The 17,444-nt window shown below is 44.4% G+C and overlaps 1 protein-coding gene across 6 annotated transcripts in view; it reads right to left on the bottom strand.

The window, feature by feature from the left end:
* The window catches only part of LOC136677984 (phosphorylase b kinase regulatory subunit beta-like), a 113,617-nt gene that overhangs the window by 11,683 nt on the left and 84,490 nt on the right, over positions 1-17,444 (bottom strand). For 5 of the 6 annotated variants that reach the window (XM_066655720.1, XM_066655718.1, XM_066655722.1 and 2 more), the window contains 8 exons: positions 16,957-17,040; positions 12,275-12,379; positions 11,211-11,293; positions 8,105-8,195; positions 7,000-7,058; positions 5,735-5,897; positions 4,566-4,647; positions 3,800-3,857 (listed from right to left, as the gene is read on the bottom strand). In XM_066655720.1, the coding sequence (XP_066511817.1) occupies positions 3,800-3,857; positions 4,566-4,647; positions 5,735-5,897; positions 7,000-7,058; positions 8,105-8,195; positions 11,211-11,293; positions 12,275-12,379; positions 16,957-17,040 (725 nt within the window). Of the gene's footprint in view, positions 1-2,965; positions 3,057-3,799; positions 3,858-4,565; positions 4,648-5,734; positions 5,898-6,999; positions 7,059-8,104; positions 8,196-11,210; positions 11,294-12,274; positions 12,380-16,956; positions 17,041-17,444 lie in introns of all 6 variants that reach the window. The other variant, XM_066655721.1, reaches the window with a different exon arrangement.

The following is a 17,444-nucleotide window of genomic DNA, read 5'->3' as shown; positions in this document are numbered from 1 at the left end:
TGCATTCTATTAGAATCTGACGATGGGAAAACCTTAGGAAAACCATGGGAATGTTACAAGGTGGTTTAGCACACGGGGTGAGGATTTGCGAAGCTAAAAAACATGTGAATGTCAACCAAACCAAACCAAACAGGGTGGAGTCAAGACAGGAAAATAAAACTAACAGAGGTACAGCAAAAAAAACACTTCAGCTATTCATCCACAAAACTGAGCTACACCAAACAACCAAACAACCACACAAACTACACAACACTCACTGATGTAATGTAATGTAACAGTTTGTAAACTACACCGCTTCCTTAAAAAGAAAGACCAAATTTGCCCTGCATTTAAAAGTGGGGTCTGAAGTCTGCGGCTTAGTTCTGCACCAGAGACAGGAAGCTAATTTAGCTAGCATGTAGCATAACAAATAACAGCTTATAACACTCTAATTAGCATTGTGCTAACGGGAAAACTGCCCAAGCAGCTATTATTTCTATTAATAAACATAATTATAAGTAATAAAAACTAAATAACTGACAGAACCATCACAAACGCCCACATGTGGTGAGCAGAGAGATACGCTACAGTGAAATGCAGTGGGAAAAGTGCAAGTGGATACGTTCCTTACTGAAGCATCACGCTCCCATCTCAGACCAACTTAACTATGCGATAAATCACTTGCTGGTTGAAGGTGGAAGAATCTGGCAACTGGCAGAAGTCCACGTATGTAGTAAAGTGTTTTAATTTATTGCTGAATTTGAATTTACTGAAACTGAAGTGACATAACGCAAAACTACACACTCAGGCTGAATTTGGCTTCTTATTTGAAACTATCTTGGTGGTTTTTGCTAGTTCCTGACTCCTCACTGTAACGGGCTGGATGATGTACTTTCACGACATTGTAGCGCACTCATATACAGCACTGGGCAAACACTTTAGTCCCCTGAGAAAACGAGATTTAAAAAGTTGTTTATCTAAGCACTGAGTTTACTCAAAACAAACAAACAAATACAATACATTTAACATTAAATTAAAAACCAACAACATTATTATAGTAAAATTGTGTGAGAATGTGTTGGTTTAACCCTTTCCACATCTCTCCTCGTGACAGTGCTGTGTTGTTTGAGGCTATCGTCCAGTGCCTAGTTTTAGCGGTTAATAAATACATCGTTACGTTAAATCAGATACATTTTACTGTATTTATGGTAATCGTATGTGATCTTATACAAGCACCAGGCTTTTACTGGGAGCATAAACAATAACCTCAGCTGCCTTAGACTTCTGTACAGTACTGTATTCTACATTATTAATCAGCTCCTAATATCAGATAAAATAAATAACTATTGATTGATCTTAAGGTGAATCAGCCACTCCTAATCAATAGCTGATCAATTTCCCCACACTGCCCCCTGAACCTGCTGGTGTTTTATAGCGACACAATTGGCCAGTAGTTGTGAAAAACGCAGCTTAAACCGTCTGGGGTCTCGATTTTTACAGATTTACTTAAATCCCCCTTAAACACACTTCAGATCTCCATCTGTTTCATATCGAACTCTTCGGAACGGTTTCAGCTCTCTCTGCTCTACAGTCTGTTTTTCTTTCATTCATTCATTCATTGTCTGTAACCCTTGTCCAGTTCAGGGTCACGGTGGGTCCAGAGCCTACCTGGAATCATTGGGCGCAAGGCGGGAATACACCCTGGAGGGGGCGCCAGTCCTTCACAGGGCGACACACACTCACACATTCACTCACACACTGACACCTACGGACACTTTTGAGTTGCCAATCCACCTACCAACGTGTGTTTTTGGAGCGTGGGAAGAAACACCCGGAGGAAACCCACGCGGACATGGGGAGAACACACCGCACTCCTCACAGACAGTCACCCGGAGGAAACACACGCAGACACAGAGAGAACACACCACACTCCTCACAGACAGTCACCCGGAGGAAACCCAGGCAGACACGGGGAGAACACACCACACTCCTCACAGACAGTCACCCGGAGGAAACCCAGGCAGACACAGGGAGAACACACCGCACTCCTCACAGACAGTCACCCGGAGGAAACACACGCAGACACAGAGAGAACACACCACACTCCTCACAGACAGTCACCCGGAGGAAACACACGCAGACACAGAGAGAACACACCACACTCCTCACAGACAGTCACCCGGAGGAAACCCAGGCAGACACGGGGAGAACACACCACACTCCTCACAGACAGTCACCCGGAGGAAACCCAGGCAGACACAGGGAGAACACACCGCACTCCTCACAGACAGTCACCCGGAGGAAACCCACGCGGACACGGGGAGAACACACCACACTCCACACAGACGGTCTGGTTTTAGCGTTTCTAAATACATCTGGGGACAACACACCTTTCCTCATGTGTTCACTGGTCATGTTCACCAAAAAAACACGAATGTATACATGAATCCTCCAGTTCCAGAGGCAGATAACGTGTGTCTCAGACCCTCTTCATAACCTCAGGGACGTGAGGGATGTATGACCTAGTGAAGACCTGGAGTGGACACGGCAGACTCCACACATTCAGGGACAGTGTGAACCTTCTGTCTGCGTCGGGGTATTGCCAAGATATTAATACAATTATTGATACGCACTGATGCTTTCATAGACCACAAAGGGTTAACTCAAACAACAATGCATGAAGAATATTAACAGAACAAAGCCTCCTGTCCTTGTCAGTAACACCGCTGACCTGTAGCTCCAGCGCAAACCTAAAGCAGCAGAACTCCAGACCCCAAGCACGTCTTGACCGACTTGACTATGTTTTAATCAATCGACCCATCAGCTCCGTGACCCCCTCCTCCACCCCCCACTCCGCAGAGCCGTGGACTCGCACAGAGCCAATGAGTGAAGCGTGGGCTCCGGTTAATCCAAACTCTGTGGTCGTGTTTCTCTCTGAGTCTACAGGATGAACACATGCAGGGGGCAGGGGACGGAGGCCTGTTACCTGTTTGCCGTGGACCAACAGAGTGGTTATATGAGGAGCGATAGAACCCGCAAACTTCTGGCTAGCCGCCGCAGCGCAGCGGACCGCGAGCCTATGCCAGGGTCGCATGGTCAAAATAAAACAATCGTTTTGGCAGAAATAAGTCACATTTGAATGGACAGACAAAAAGAAGAGGTTAGGAAACAACTGTTTGTGACACGGAAACATCACGTCCCTCAGTACGACATTTTTAATCTTAATTCATTTTAAAGCTGGGGAACAATTGGCCTAGGATCTATTTTATCCTTGTGGTGTGGATGTGTAATAACAGTCTTAATATAATTATTGTTATTTAAAGCAGAATTGAAGCATCAAAAATCACTAAAATGTGTTTCTGAATGCTAATCCCGACCCTGTGGATCCCATGTACGAGTCACGTTTTCCTGCTCTAAGAGTTTAACTGGACCTATCAGTCTAAACAGTTCAACTAGTCGGACCTATTGGTCCAATCAGCCTTCACTGAGTGTGCACAGACGTTGGCAAACGTTTTTATTCGGACTCAGATTGGACTTACTGCTACTTACAAGAATGTTTTTTTTTTTTTTTTTCTGTAAATTCACAGTAAAACACTGTAAATTACCCGCCTTCATTTTATTATTTTGATTCACTGCGTTTTCTGTAACTCTCGCCCTATTTCAGCTTTAAATAAACCACTCTCTGACATTTTTATCGGAACTGCGAGGCACATGGGACCCTCAGGATCAGATGATAATGAAAGGCCTGGAGACGGAAAGGTTCAGCGAATCTGAACAGTGTTGAGACGTGTGAGTGTGTGTTAAATGACTGGACTCTGACCACAGCTTCCTGCTGCCCGCCTGCCGGTAGATACGCTCCAGCTCATCCTTTAGATTGTCTGCGCACACACACACACACACACACACACACACACACACAGAAAGAAAAGAGTTTATGTTAATCTTAGCAAACAAATAGAAATATTAAATATCTGTATTTTTAATAATATCCATCCTCCTCCCCCCACTGTCCACTGGGAGACCTGAGCTGATATAAATGAACTGAGACTGAGAGTAGGGGTAGGTTTGCTGACACAGACTCTCTCTCTAACACAGAGCCCTAAAAACCTCTATTTAAGCAGTTTCTGACGAGCGCAGGGACGTGGGGCCCGTCTGCAGCTCCACACTCCGCACAAGCCTCACACACACCACTGTGTTCAAAACACGGAGCGTCCATTTCCTCCCGAGAGGAGGATAGTAATGAGGAGAGTTGAAATCAGACGACAAAAGACCATTTATATCGATACAAATATTAAATATGACCAACTACAGTCTATAATATTTTAAATGAATGTTTGTTTAATTTATATGTTTAAGTTTGTATTACACTTGAAATGGGAGATGCATTAAGCATCCAATCCCTTGTTTTTCTGATAAATAAGTCCCTTGATTTCACTCAGCCGTGTGAGCCTTAATGAGGTTATACCTCTACACCCCCCCTGTCTTTCTGGGCAAGGCTCATTTGTAGCTGCTTCATGAGCACCTCTAACTCTAACTGAAGCCATTTCTGGACGTACTGCCTACGTGACGTGTTTGCTCCAGTTTACCGTCTCTGCTGAAGAAGTCAGGACCCTCTTTCTTCAGGAGAACGCTGGCGAGCTGGGCCTGGCTCGCGAGACACTCACAGTCCTGATGAAAACAAAACACATAAAAGAAACATGGGACTCGTACCTTCACACGCGGGGCAGTTTATACTATACATGCCCTGTGTAGGGTTAGAGCTGAAGAGTGCTGTCTACCTACTGCTGCAGTGTATCAGCCTCGGCCCCTGTTCCTCACTGGAAAGGGACCAACACTGGACACACTGGATTAAGAAAAGTGTACTCCACACTCTCAGAAAACCTCCCTGTGGAGGACATTCACAGTGCTGTTAGGAAGGGAACATAATTGTGCCATATTCTGCATTAATTGTTGATTTTAAAGATGTGTGGATTGCATTCGCCCCACTTTGTCTCCGTTCATTTTTCACAGATCTATAATGAAAGTACCCCCCTCTCTTTCTCGAGAAGAGAATGTAATGAGCCTTTAGGGAGCACAACTGCGATGCCTTTAAAGGTATCTTTACACTGTTTGTACCTTTAGTGACAATAACATACGTCTACAGTACCCTGTTTCTGAGAGTGTATATTAGCAGTGTGTATTTACATTTGCCACCATTTTGCCAAACCTTGGCCTTGGTTGAGGGCGTTTGTAGATTAGCAGGCGAAGCTCTGGGGCTCAGGCTGTTGTAACAGCTAAGCCCAGGGAGTAATGAATGTTTGGCCCAAATCTGCAGTTCTCTGGCCCAAATTTGGCCTTGAATGACGGTGTTGACTCAGAGGGAGTCTGGCTGCCTCACCTCCGTGTTATATGGCGCAGATGTCAGGTGTTGTGGAACAAATCACGACCAAATCAGAACTTGGCTCATCTCTGTCTCACACAACACATGCTGTAACCCAAGTCAAGCCTGGCTCACGACAGTCGGCCCGGCTCACACAACACTTGCCGGTGCTGTAACTGAGCCGTAAAGTGCAAAAAAGTGAGACGGATTTGGTCCAATCCTCTTCTTCAACTTGAGAAATAATAGCAGCAGCAGGGAATGGCCACTAACATCAAATAAGACTCAACGCTTTGTTTACAATTTGGTTAAAATGCTGCTTAACCTACGTAGGCAACAGAGAGCAAGGGCACTCGCTAAATGTCGGGACACACCCTTCGCCCCTTTGACCAGACTCACGTTAAACTTCTGCAGGATCTCGTAAGTGGGTTTGTGGCTCCACTCCTGGATGTTGATCTCAGGCTGCTGCTCCAGGTCCGAGGCGTTAGGAGTGCTCGTCTGACGCTTCACCTTCGAGTGTTTCGGCATCTCCAGCTCCTCAAAGCTCTTAAACTCGGGAATCCTTCAAAAGCAGCAGACAGAGCTGACGTTATTCAACAGAATCCACGTCTAAGATTTCACGTCTAATAACTTGTTTCACACAACGGAAGACAATAATAAGAGAGAATGAGCAACAGTGAGCCTTCAAGCCGGTGGGCAGCCTATTCCTTTTGTTCAATGCTAGTCAAGTTAGCACTGTTTAGCAGTGAGGAGCGAGGAGCAGAAGCTCTGGTTTTTAGCCGTTTTCACTCTGTTCTCTTTCTTCTCCGTTTTTACTCAGTGCTCTTATTTCTCCGCGCTCGTTGTGTCTGTTTTGCTGAGTTTAACCTCGTCTTTGCGCTCTCACATAAACACGGGTCCAGCGATGTGATTGGACAGACTCAGACGAGGGGGCGGGGCCATTCTAAAGTCTCGTTTTATCCCGCTATTTTTCTGACTCAAGCAGCGCACAGAAAACTGACTGGTTGTGTCTTGTTTCACAGTGTGTGGGTTGGTGGGCTCCAGATCTCCGTAATTACTGTGCACAGGGGTTAACACGGAAGTACTTTACAATAATGTGTCCCCTTTAAAATAAATCACATTTCCAGTTTAATTTGGGCAATAAATATCAAGATTCAGCGGAAATCTAGGACCCTGTGGCCTGTGTAATAAGGTTTATTTCCACTAGCATCTCTACAGGTTTATTAATGACGTGTTAGCACTAAGCTAACACGGCTTAGCATAAAACATCCACTCTCTGTGTCAAAACACTGACAGATTTCTCTGTCGGTTCCTAACCCTGCTGGCCTTCAATCCAGACCCGGAATCACCAAGTTGTAGCCACACAGTGACATATAATTATAGCTTTTTTTAAATGGAACTAATATACAATTAAACACAACAAGTGCAATGAGCCTATCACAGAAAATGGAACAGAATATTACAGATATATAGATGGTCCAGAGAGTCCAGGTGACTTTGTCACTGCCGACATCACCGTGAATAAACATGGCATTATGCTTCCAGGCAGTGTGTTAGTAGTGTTAACGGTTCTGGGCTCCCTTTAAGGTGGACTGGCACATGATTACCGCCCGAACAAGTGGAACACCAAAGCAAAGGTCAGACACAGAATAGAGGGTTCTTACTCTGCTTCATTGACGCGCAGGAAATCCAGCTGTTCTACCACGGCTCCAGAGATCAGGGTCTGAGGGATGGGGCACACACACACACACACACACACACACACACCTCGATTAGGAGCCTGGCTGAAGAAAGCTCAACCTGAGCAGATGGGCCCATATCAGCTGGCCATATGGGAAGTGACTAAATACGCCAGCGGATAAATATTCAGCACAACACCGGGGACACGGCCCAACACTGTGATTCCTGCCAAACTGCAGCCTTTCATACACAGAGAGAGATATGACAGCTCTACACTCCACCCATAATAATGAGAACTGCAGCACCACTGAGAATACCTCACTTTAACTCAGACACGACACGACCAGCCTCACGCTGCTCCTCCGACGTTTCTTTCTGAAATGAAGGGCATTAATCAGGACTTTCCTCCCATTTTCCTGCAGTAACAGCTTCTACTCTTCTGAAAAAGGCTTTAGACTAGATGTCGGAATATTGTTGCAAGGATCTGATTGATGGCAGCCCCAAGAGTTAAAACAGTGAGGTCAGGTCGACCAATGCATTCAGAGGCATTCAGCAACGACGCTGTAGCCCCACCCATTCTTAGTGAAGTTATAAATATTGTTTCACATTTGGCTGATTATTAATGAAGCTCTATTCCGGGCAGCCAATAGGAACAAAGCTCATTTACATATAACAGGTAGTGTCTTCTTGATTATATGGGACAGAAAGTGATGCAACAGCTGCTTGCTGACATTGACATAAAAAGATATGTGAAAGACTAAAAAACAAGAGAGAAAGACGATTGTAAATAAGGCCACATGCAAATGACTTCATGCTAATTGGCTGCCACCAGCTTCCATTCACTGTTAGCCACATTAGCATGTTTGTTCAAGCTGCTCCTTTAATGACATTTTGAAGAAGCAGGTCAAATAGAGCTAATCTGCGTTCGCTAAATGATGCTAATACATGTAAAAGCACACATTAATGGACACGAGGCCATGAATATTCAGGCGGCTGCGCTTCCTGAATAATATTTGAATACATTTGGCCACATTTCTGGTTTTAAAGCAGGGTTCATGTTAATATTTTTTTTCATAAACAGAAGCCCACCTGGAGTCTGTCCACGTGGACCTTCACTCCTCCGATGACGCCCTTCTTGAATGAGGCCAACATGTCCAGCACAGGGTTAAAACGGCTCCCCCTAGCAGCCGGAGACAAACAGACACGCTCTTCTGTAGTTTACAGAACGTTACATTCAGTTTACACAGACGAGAGATGATGAGAAATGATGAGAAATTACCCTTCTCAGTTACAAAAAAGTCTAATTTAAAAGAAATACAATCATAAAATAAAACTATTCCGATAAAAACTGGAGGTTTTAAAAGTTTCTGGATGTGAGTTCTTTTATAATCTACTTTATATTAGGTGTTATCTGTAGCATAACTTTAAAAATTACAATTTTATTCACTGGAAAATAACCTAAAAATGTCAAACATTCACACAAACTGACATCAAAATACCCGTCTTTAAAGGAACACTATGTAAGAGTTGCATTTGTTGCTCCTGGGGCTCCCCCTAGTGTAACTCATATTTACAGCACTGTACTGAAATCAATGGGGAGGAGGAGGGAGTGGGAGTGGTTTCCTGCCCTCCTACAAAATGTACATAGTGCAGTACATAGTGCTAAACCCTGAGTGACAACGACAGAGACTCTATGCTTCCTGTTACAAATTAGTGGTGAATTAAAGCTGTAATTTTAAAGTAAAACAATTCTGCTGTTCCTTTAAATTGTGTAAACCAAACTCTCACATACATTTGGATGCAATAACAGGAAAGGACAGAACCATCACATGCTAGTTTTACGTGTCTATAGTTGCTCAAACGCAGTAACAGATTTTAGTTTTACGTGTCTGTAGTTGCTCAAACGCAGTAACAGATTTTAGTTTTACGTGTCTGTAGTTGCTCAAATGCAGTTAAAGATTTTGTTTAACGTGTCTGTAGTTGCTCAAACGCAGTAACAGATTTTAGTTTTACATGTCTGTAGTTGCTCAAACGCAGTAACAGATTTTAGTTTTACGTGTCTGTAGTTGCTCAAACGCAGTTAAAGATTTTGTTTTACGTGCCTGTAGTTGCTCAAACGCAGTTACAAATTTTGTTTTACGTGTCTGTAGTTGCTCAAACGCAGTTACAGATTTTGTTTTACGTGTCTGTAGTTGCTCAAGCGCAGGTACAGATTTTGTTTTACGTGTCTGTAGTTGCTCAAGCGCAGATACAGATTTTGTTTTACGTGTCTGTAGTTGCTCAAACGCAGTAACAAATTTTGATTTACGTGTCTGTAGTTGCTCAAATGCAGTTACAGATTTTAGTTTTACATGTCTGTAGTTGCTCAAACGCAGTTGCCAGTTTTGTTTTACGTGTCTGTAGTTGCTCAAACGCAGTTACAGATTTTAGTTTTACATGTCTGTAGTTGCTCAAACGCAGTTGCCAGTTTTGTTTTACGTGTCTGTAGTTGCTCAAACGCAGTAACAGATTTTAGTTTTACGTGTCTGCAGTTGCTCAAACGCAATAACAGATTTTGTTTTCTGTGTCTGTAGTTGCTCAAACGCAATAACAGATTTTGTTTCTGTGTCTGTAGTTGCTCAAACGCAGTTACAGATTTTAGTTTTACGTGTCTGTAGTTGCTCAAACGCAATAACAGATTTTGTTTTACGTGTCTGTAGTTGCTCAAACGCAGTTACAGATTTTAGTTTTACGTGTCTGTAGTTGCTCAAACGCAGTTACAGATTTTAGTTTTACGTGTCTGTAGTTGCTCAAACGCAATAAGAGATTTTGTTTTACGTGTCTGTAGTTGCTCAAACGCAGTAACATATTTTGTTTTACGTGTCTGTAGTTGCTCAAACGCAGTTACAGATTTTAGTTTTACGTGTCTGTAGTTGCTCAAGCGCAGATACAGATGTTGTTTTACGTGTCTGTAGTTGCTCAAGCGCAGATACAGATTTTGTTTTACGTGTCTGTAGTTGCTCAAACGCAGTTACAGATTTTGTTTTACGTGTCTGTAGTTGCTCAAGCGCAGATACAGATGTTGTTTTACGTGTCTGTAGTTGCTCAAGCGCAGATACAGATTTTGTTTTACGTGTCTGTAGTTGCTCAAACGCAGTTACAGATTTTGTTTTACGTGTCTGTAGTTGCTCAAGCGCAGATACAGATTTTGTTTTACGTGTCTGTAGTTGCTCAAGCGCAGATACAGATTTTGTTTTACGTGTCTGTAGTTGCTCAAACGCAGTTACACATTTTGTTTTACGTGTCTGTAGTTGCTCAAACGCAATAAGAAATTTTGTTTTACGTGTCTGTAGTTGCTCAAACGCAGTTACAGATTTTGATTTACGTGTCTGTAGTTGCTCAAGCGCAGATACAGATTTTGTTTTACGTGTCTGTAGTTGCTCAAACGCAGTTACAGATTTTGTTTTACGTGTCTGTAGTTGCTCAAACACAGTTACAGATTTTGTTTTATGTGTCTGTAGTTGCTCAAACGCAGTTACAAAGTCTGTTACATTTGTGAGTATTGTTTTACAAACTCAAAATCGTTTTGACCCTTTTTTGAATACTTCTTCCTCATGGAACTCATTACCAATCAGTTCTTCTCACTCGCAGCTTTCAAACTACTTCCTTTTTAGGATCTGTTCCGTTTAATAAAACAAATACAAACAATTGTATTTTTACTGTGACACAACAGTTACCATAAAATAACAAAAGAGCAGGAGAAGGTTTGAACTTTGAAAAAGGCTTTAAAACGTATTTGTACGCCTAATGAAATCACACAAACATCGTGTAGTCCACCCTTTAACATCAACATTTCACTGATGTCCTACACTCAAATGTACACCTTGTTTTTTTAAAGGTGCTGATAAATCGGTGTAAAACCTGACGTCAGAAGCTGCTCAAACTTCAGCCCCCTGTGTAATATCTCCACTAACGTTCTGTGTGATCCTCTCTGAAACACGAGGGCTCCTTTTGCACTGTTGAAATGCACACAACCCATAAACACAGGGTGTAACCTTGTAAACCAGTTGTGTGTGTGAGGTTTAAACCAGACCCTGGTCCTAAAGCCTCAGTACACCCTGAGCTGTGCTACGGTTTCACATTGGTTTGAACGGGACATCGGCCAGTGCAGTAGTTTGTTCCGTGTGATGGATGAGGGTAGTTTTATAGGCCTTACTTAATGTTATCCTCCCTGATGAGCACCAGGAACAGCGGCCTTCCGGGCATCTTCCAGCACTGTTTAATGAACTGCAGGGCATTCTGCAAAAAACACCAAAGACTCAGGATGAAATATATTCATAATAAGAGAAGAGAACCATGCTTTGCATACGGAAATAATAAAAAAAAATGTACGAAAGAACTGTGGATGGTTTCTAATTCAATGAGGTCCTCAGGGAACCCATCAGGACGTACAGAGATGTGACTTCTTCTGTAGAAGGGAATATTGAATATCAATATTATCTAATATTACATTCATCCATCAACCATGGCTTTAAAATGACCTCCTCCTTTCAAAACTCCCTGTCCACTTTAGCAGCTCCACTGATCACACAGGAGCACGCTGTCATTCTGCAATTGCAGACTGCACTCCGTCTGTTGCTCTGCATCCTTTATAAGACCCATTTTCCCCCTGTTCTTCAGAGCTCAGGACCCCCACAGAGCAGGTGTGATGTGGTGGTGGATCATTCTCAGTGCTGCAGTGACACTGACGTGGTGGTGGTGTGTTAGTGTGTGTTGTGCTGGTGTAGAGTGGATCAGACACAGCAGTGCTGCTGGAGTTTTTAAACCCCTCAGTGTCTGGACTGAGAACAGTCCACCGACCAAAAACATCCAGCCGACAGCGTCCTGTGTCACTGATGAAGGACTAGAGGACGGGCGACACACACTGTGCAGCGACAGATGAGCTACTGTCTCTGACTCTACATCTACAAGGTGGACTTGAAGATCTTCGCTCTCACACAAGTGTGGATAATGTTAGCATCGTTTAAACTTCAAATTACTAATACATTTTTCACACTGTAACCTTGAGGTTGTATTAGAGTCATTTTACAGATGGATCTAAAGCCAAATTGGAAGAACATTATTTTAAAATGAGATTCTGCACTTTTAAAAAGTCCAGAGGAGATGAAGCGTCGAGGTCTGATATTTAAACTGAAGAGTTCCCATCTCCTCTGAGACATACATGAGACACTCCCTCCGTCCTTTCAGAGCTCGCCCACTCGTGACATCACCACGGCTCACCTTGATGTCATCGATCAGCAGCATGACGTCCTGAGACAGGTAGAAATCACTGAGATCAAAAACGATCGGGTAACACACCACCGTCTTTCCCAGGATACGATATATCTGTACGACAGAGAGAGAGAGAGAGAGAGAGAATTACCCACAGTGTGATGGATTAGTGTCTGAGGCGTACCTTTCCTCAGACAGCGGCTAAAACAAGTCATCCATTCCAGAGCTGCAGCAGGGAAGTCACACACACACACACACACTTGTGAGGACATTCAAAGAAATTTTTTTTGATAACTGTAACTAACTAATGCTACACCTAACCCTAAGTTCAATGTGAGTGACGGGGTGAGTGTGTGAGTGACTGGGTGAGTGACCAGGTGAGTGTGTGTGTGACCGGGAGAGTGTGTGTGTGTGTGACCGGGTGAGTGTGTGTGTGACCGGGTGAGTGTGTGAGTGACGGGGTGAGTGACCGGGTGAGTGTGTGAGTGACCATGTGAGTGTGTGAGTGACGGGGTGAGTGAACGGGTGAGTGTGTGAGTGACCATGTGAGTGTGTGAGTGACTTGGTGAGTGTGTGAGTGATGGGGTGAGTGACCGGGTGAGTGTGTGAGTGACATGGTGAGTGTGTGTGTGACCAGGAGAGCGTGTGTGTGACCGGGAGAGTGTGTGTGTGACCGGGAGAGTGTGTGTGTGTGTGACCGGGTGAGTGTGTGAGTGACCGGGTGAGTGTGTGAGTGACGGGGTGAGTGACCGGGTGAGTGTGTGAGTGACCATGTGAGTGTGTGAGTGACTTGGTGAGTGTGTGAGTGACGGGGTGAGTGACCGGGTGAGTGTGTGAGTGACCATGTGAGTGTGTGAGTGACTTGGTGAGTGTGTGAGTGATGGGGTGAGTGACCGGGTGAGTGTGTGAGTGACGGGGTGAGTGACCGGGTGAGTGTGTGAGTGACGGGGTGAGTGTGTGAGTGACCGGGTGAGTGTGTGAGTGACTGGGTGAGTGTGTGAGTGACCATGTGTGTGTGTGAGTGACCGGGTGAGTGTGTAGTGCTCTGTCCAGGGTGTGTTCCTGCCTTGCGTTCTGCGTAGACTCTGAACCCTGCAACTGCGACTGTGATGTTCAGTTCATTAAAGCTCATAAACAGCGGAGAGAGAGTCCAAGGCTCTTTAAAGTGAAGCTGAAGACAGCTGAGAGACTCCGAGGTAGTTTCTAATGACTGATCTTATCTCAGCGTGTCCTTCACAGAGAGAAAAACACACACCGCGGACTCTGAGGAGGAGGAGGAACACCAGCTGTAAATGACGACGACTTCTTTGCTTTTGGTGTGGATCTGAATTTCCAGCAGATGCCTCACACAATGTTTAACAAATCACTGAATGAGACACAGCTCCTACTCATCAGATCGTTTCTGTGAGCCTTTGATGACATGAAAAACAATAATCAGATCAGGTTGAGATCAGATACAGGTGTCATGGTGCTTTTCGAGTAGGGACTAAACCGTGGCGTGTAAACCTTGCAGAGCGCTGATCGTCCAGAGAGAGTCGTCACTCTACGCCACGCAACGCAGACGACCAGCACCAACTCTCCATCTGTAAAATCTCCAGCTGCAGCAGAGATCACGTTTGTTTTTAAATGACGCCGTGGTCTTTTGAAGAGGTTCAAACGCTCCTTGGATCGGTGGCCGACGAAAGAATCCAGCGAGAGCTGGACGCTGCAACAAGAAGGAACAAACTCTACTGATCTGTCTGAACTGATGACGGAGCTGTGTTCAGTCCCAAACAACAACAACACGCCGATACACCATGAGTAAACACCGCTTAACGTTACCGCCGCCGTTGTTGTGGTTTCCAAAGCCCACTGTTCCTCTTAGAGACGGTGTTAGAGACAACACTGATACATTCCAGGGGGGAGCTGTGAGAGTGGGAAAAGAACCAGTGACGAAACAGAGAGTAGAGTCCAGTGGAGTAGGTACCATGCAGTGGAAAAGCAAACACTACCCCACAGCCCAAGCTCGAGTGGCACTGGACATCGTGACCTTAGGCTCATCTGTGTCTATTCCAGAGCATCCCATAGTACGTACATAGTCAAAGCTTTTCCAAGGACAGTATTTGTACTGTAACAGTAGTGTGTGCACCTTAAAGTGTTAGAGTTAACGGATTATAAGAGGTGTCTAAAAACATTTAGACGTATCCTGTAGACAGATTAGACTCGTTATTTTTAATCTTAGTAAATAAGCACCAACTCCAGGACCCTGAGGAGTGCATTAGACATCACAGCGCATAGAGTTTCCATCAGAAAAACGGCAGGGAGAAACAAATGGAGTGTTTCATAAACAGATGAATCAGGGACTGAAGGTTTGGGCTGTTATTACGCTCCATTACGTGCAGCGAGGAGAAAACACTGCGCTCAATCACTTCACTCACAAACTCACGCAGTTAAGCATCAGCACTTTCCCAGTATTATTTTTTTCTCCAGCATTTTATGTTTTTATTGATTTCATAAATTATAAAACCGCCGGTTCATTGTGGGAGTTAAATGTTTGCCTTTTTGGGGCTTTTAGGTGTGATTTCTCTTTGTTCAATCAAAACGAATAAAAATAAAGAAGTAACACCACCACGAGCCCCACAGCAGTGTTCTCCCCCTGTGTAAACAGCTCTGTTCAGAACGCCCGCTTTCAGCACCTGTTCCTTTAAATGATAATGAGCCGCTCGCTGTTCACCCCGACCCCGAGCGCACAGCAGTGAGGAGCGAGGAGCAGAAGCTCTGGGTTTTAGCCGTTTTCACTCTGTTCTCTTTCTTCTCCGTTCACATTTCTGTGATTTGGTTTGTTTCACAAAGTTTAAAGCAACACTAGGTACTATCTTTATCTTAAAATTACAGCTTAAAAATTACCGTGACCCTCCACTAAGATTGGAGCCTCTGTCTTGGTTACTAAGAGCTCGGCACTGCAGAAAATGTACTATGTATCTTTTGGAGGAGGGTAGGAATTCAACCACTCCCCTCCCTCCCCCGTTCCAAACATGCCAAATCTGACCTAGCGTTCCTTTAACCTCACCTTTGCGCTTGTTTCACGGTGTGTGGGTCGGAAGGCTCAGGATCCCAGAATATTTCCGCTTTAAAGATTTTGTTCCCACGCCTTATTTAAGTTGATCCCACACATTAAATATCTCATTCAAACACCTTAAGTCTTTTCCATGCTTTAGTTTCACTCTGAAGGGGCGTCGCCAGCAGGGCTCTGTTGGACTCTAAGGGCGTTTTATTTGTGAGCACTCGATCTAAAGGCTCTACGTAAGTAAGAATATTAAAAATACGCTTTAAGACGGATAAAGACGGCTTCTGGAAGTTATCCCCCGTGGATAAAGGAGGGGATATTTTAAAAATCTATTGCTGTAGTTGAGTGAGATTGTTCTACTGCATCGTTTCTGCTAAAACCTTTAAAGCACTGAAGATTTAAACAGAAAAAGGCTGCAGAGGTGCTCTCTGTGTGTGTGTGTGTGAGAATGAGACACACACACAGATAGAGAGAGAGCTAGTTGCTAGTTGGAGGAAAGGAGGGTTGCTCTTCATTGTTGCCATGACAACCCCTCCAAGACTTTCCTTTCATTGTCAGTGAAATTTGTGAATCGCAAACAAACATAATGTTTATCAGGTGTCGCTGCCTCTTTACGGAACAAGTTCATTTCTGGACTTAGTTTCTCCAGTAAAATAAATAAAAACATAGCTATTTCAACAACTTAAAGCAACACTAGGTAAGATTTGGTGTTTTTGCTCCTGGGCGCCCCCTACTGTCGCAGAGCGTAATTTACTTTTAGAGCATTGTCCTAAAAAGGAAGGCATTGGCGGTGGTTTCCAACCCTGCTCCAAAAGCTTCATAGTGCAGTTTCTGCAGTGCAGAGTCCAGAGCAACGACAGTGGCTAGAAATACTAGTGCTCCTTTAAGATGAGGATTGTCCAATGGCAATGTCCCTCAGCTCTTTTACTAAAGGACAGACTTAATTCTGGGCCGGAGGTACTTGGCTAAACTGTGAAACCCTTATTTGAGGAACATCCCACAACGTTGCACCAAATAAACTCCACTAAAAACTCCACTAAAAAAATGAAAGCACTTAATGTTTTCATCTTTTAGAGACGGAACATCCAGCCTCTCCAGTGCTTACTGTGTCCACGCTTTCCTTTAATCCCAGCTTCCATTCTGGCCACGAGACTCGCTTTCAGTTTCCTAAAGGAACCTACAGCCACGCCTCCAAAGTTCAGTCTCAGAGGTTGGTTGCAGTTTCTGATTCTCCTGATCTGAGACGATCCTAGTCCCACTCAGTGGTGTTGGAGTCCATTGTTGTGAGAAGCACTAGCAACATGTCTTTTTATTATTATTATTGTTATTGTTTTGTGTCTACTTCCTTTTCCCTGTGAGGCTTTGCTCTCTACAGCTGCACGTTCTTTCAGACCCAGTGCTGATCTGATCGTCTCACAGTGGAAGGAGGTCTGGACTGAGAGGTTGAGATCTGAAGCAAGAGCTGAGGTTGTAATAGTTGTGAACTGAAGGGGACAGTTTTGGTGCGAGGCGCTGGTCCTTCGTGGCTTGTTTTCTCTGAATCTTTGACACTGATGAACAGCTTGAATGTCCTTCGTAAATAAATAAATAAACAAAGGAAGGTGGCCTCTGAAGAGTAACGTACTGTACATAGGGCTGTACTTACCTTACAAGTCCCAATGCAGCCCACGGGCCTGTCTGGACGCCCACTAAGCCCCAGCTTCTTATTGACTGCAAGGAAGCGATACGCCTGGAGAAACACACACACACACACACACTTAGTATGAGAAGCCTGATTCAGAACGTCCAGCTGCATGCTGAAACTCCAAGTCCAGCTAGGTCTGACAGCTGGAGTTGGCCGAGTGTTCAGGGCGGAGGAAGACAGGAGCTGGTGGAGTGAATGCTAACAGAGAAAAAGACAGCGGGATCGATACGGTGCGTGGACAAACACAGGAGAGATGCCTTCCTTCACTTCACATGGTAACCAAACGGCTGTGGAGATGATTCACTGCTACCTAGGGGTGATTACCCACCACCCCCTGCACCCCCTCCCACCAACCAGACACTGTGCATACACTCAGTCTGAGATGATGGTAATTCACCCCCTCCCTGGCACAAGTCTCTCTGTGAAAATCAATATTCCGTTGTCATGCC

Source organism: Hoplias malabaricus, chromosome Y, assembly GCF_029633855.1.
Source record: "Hoplias malabaricus isolate fHopMal1 chromosome Y, fHopMal1.hap1, whole genome shotgun sequence".
Classification (NCBI taxonomy): domain Eukaryota; kingdom Metazoa; phylum Chordata; class Actinopteri; order Characiformes; family Erythrinidae; genus Hoplias; species Hoplias malabaricus.
This window is presented reverse-complemented; position numbering and strand designations above follow the sequence as displayed.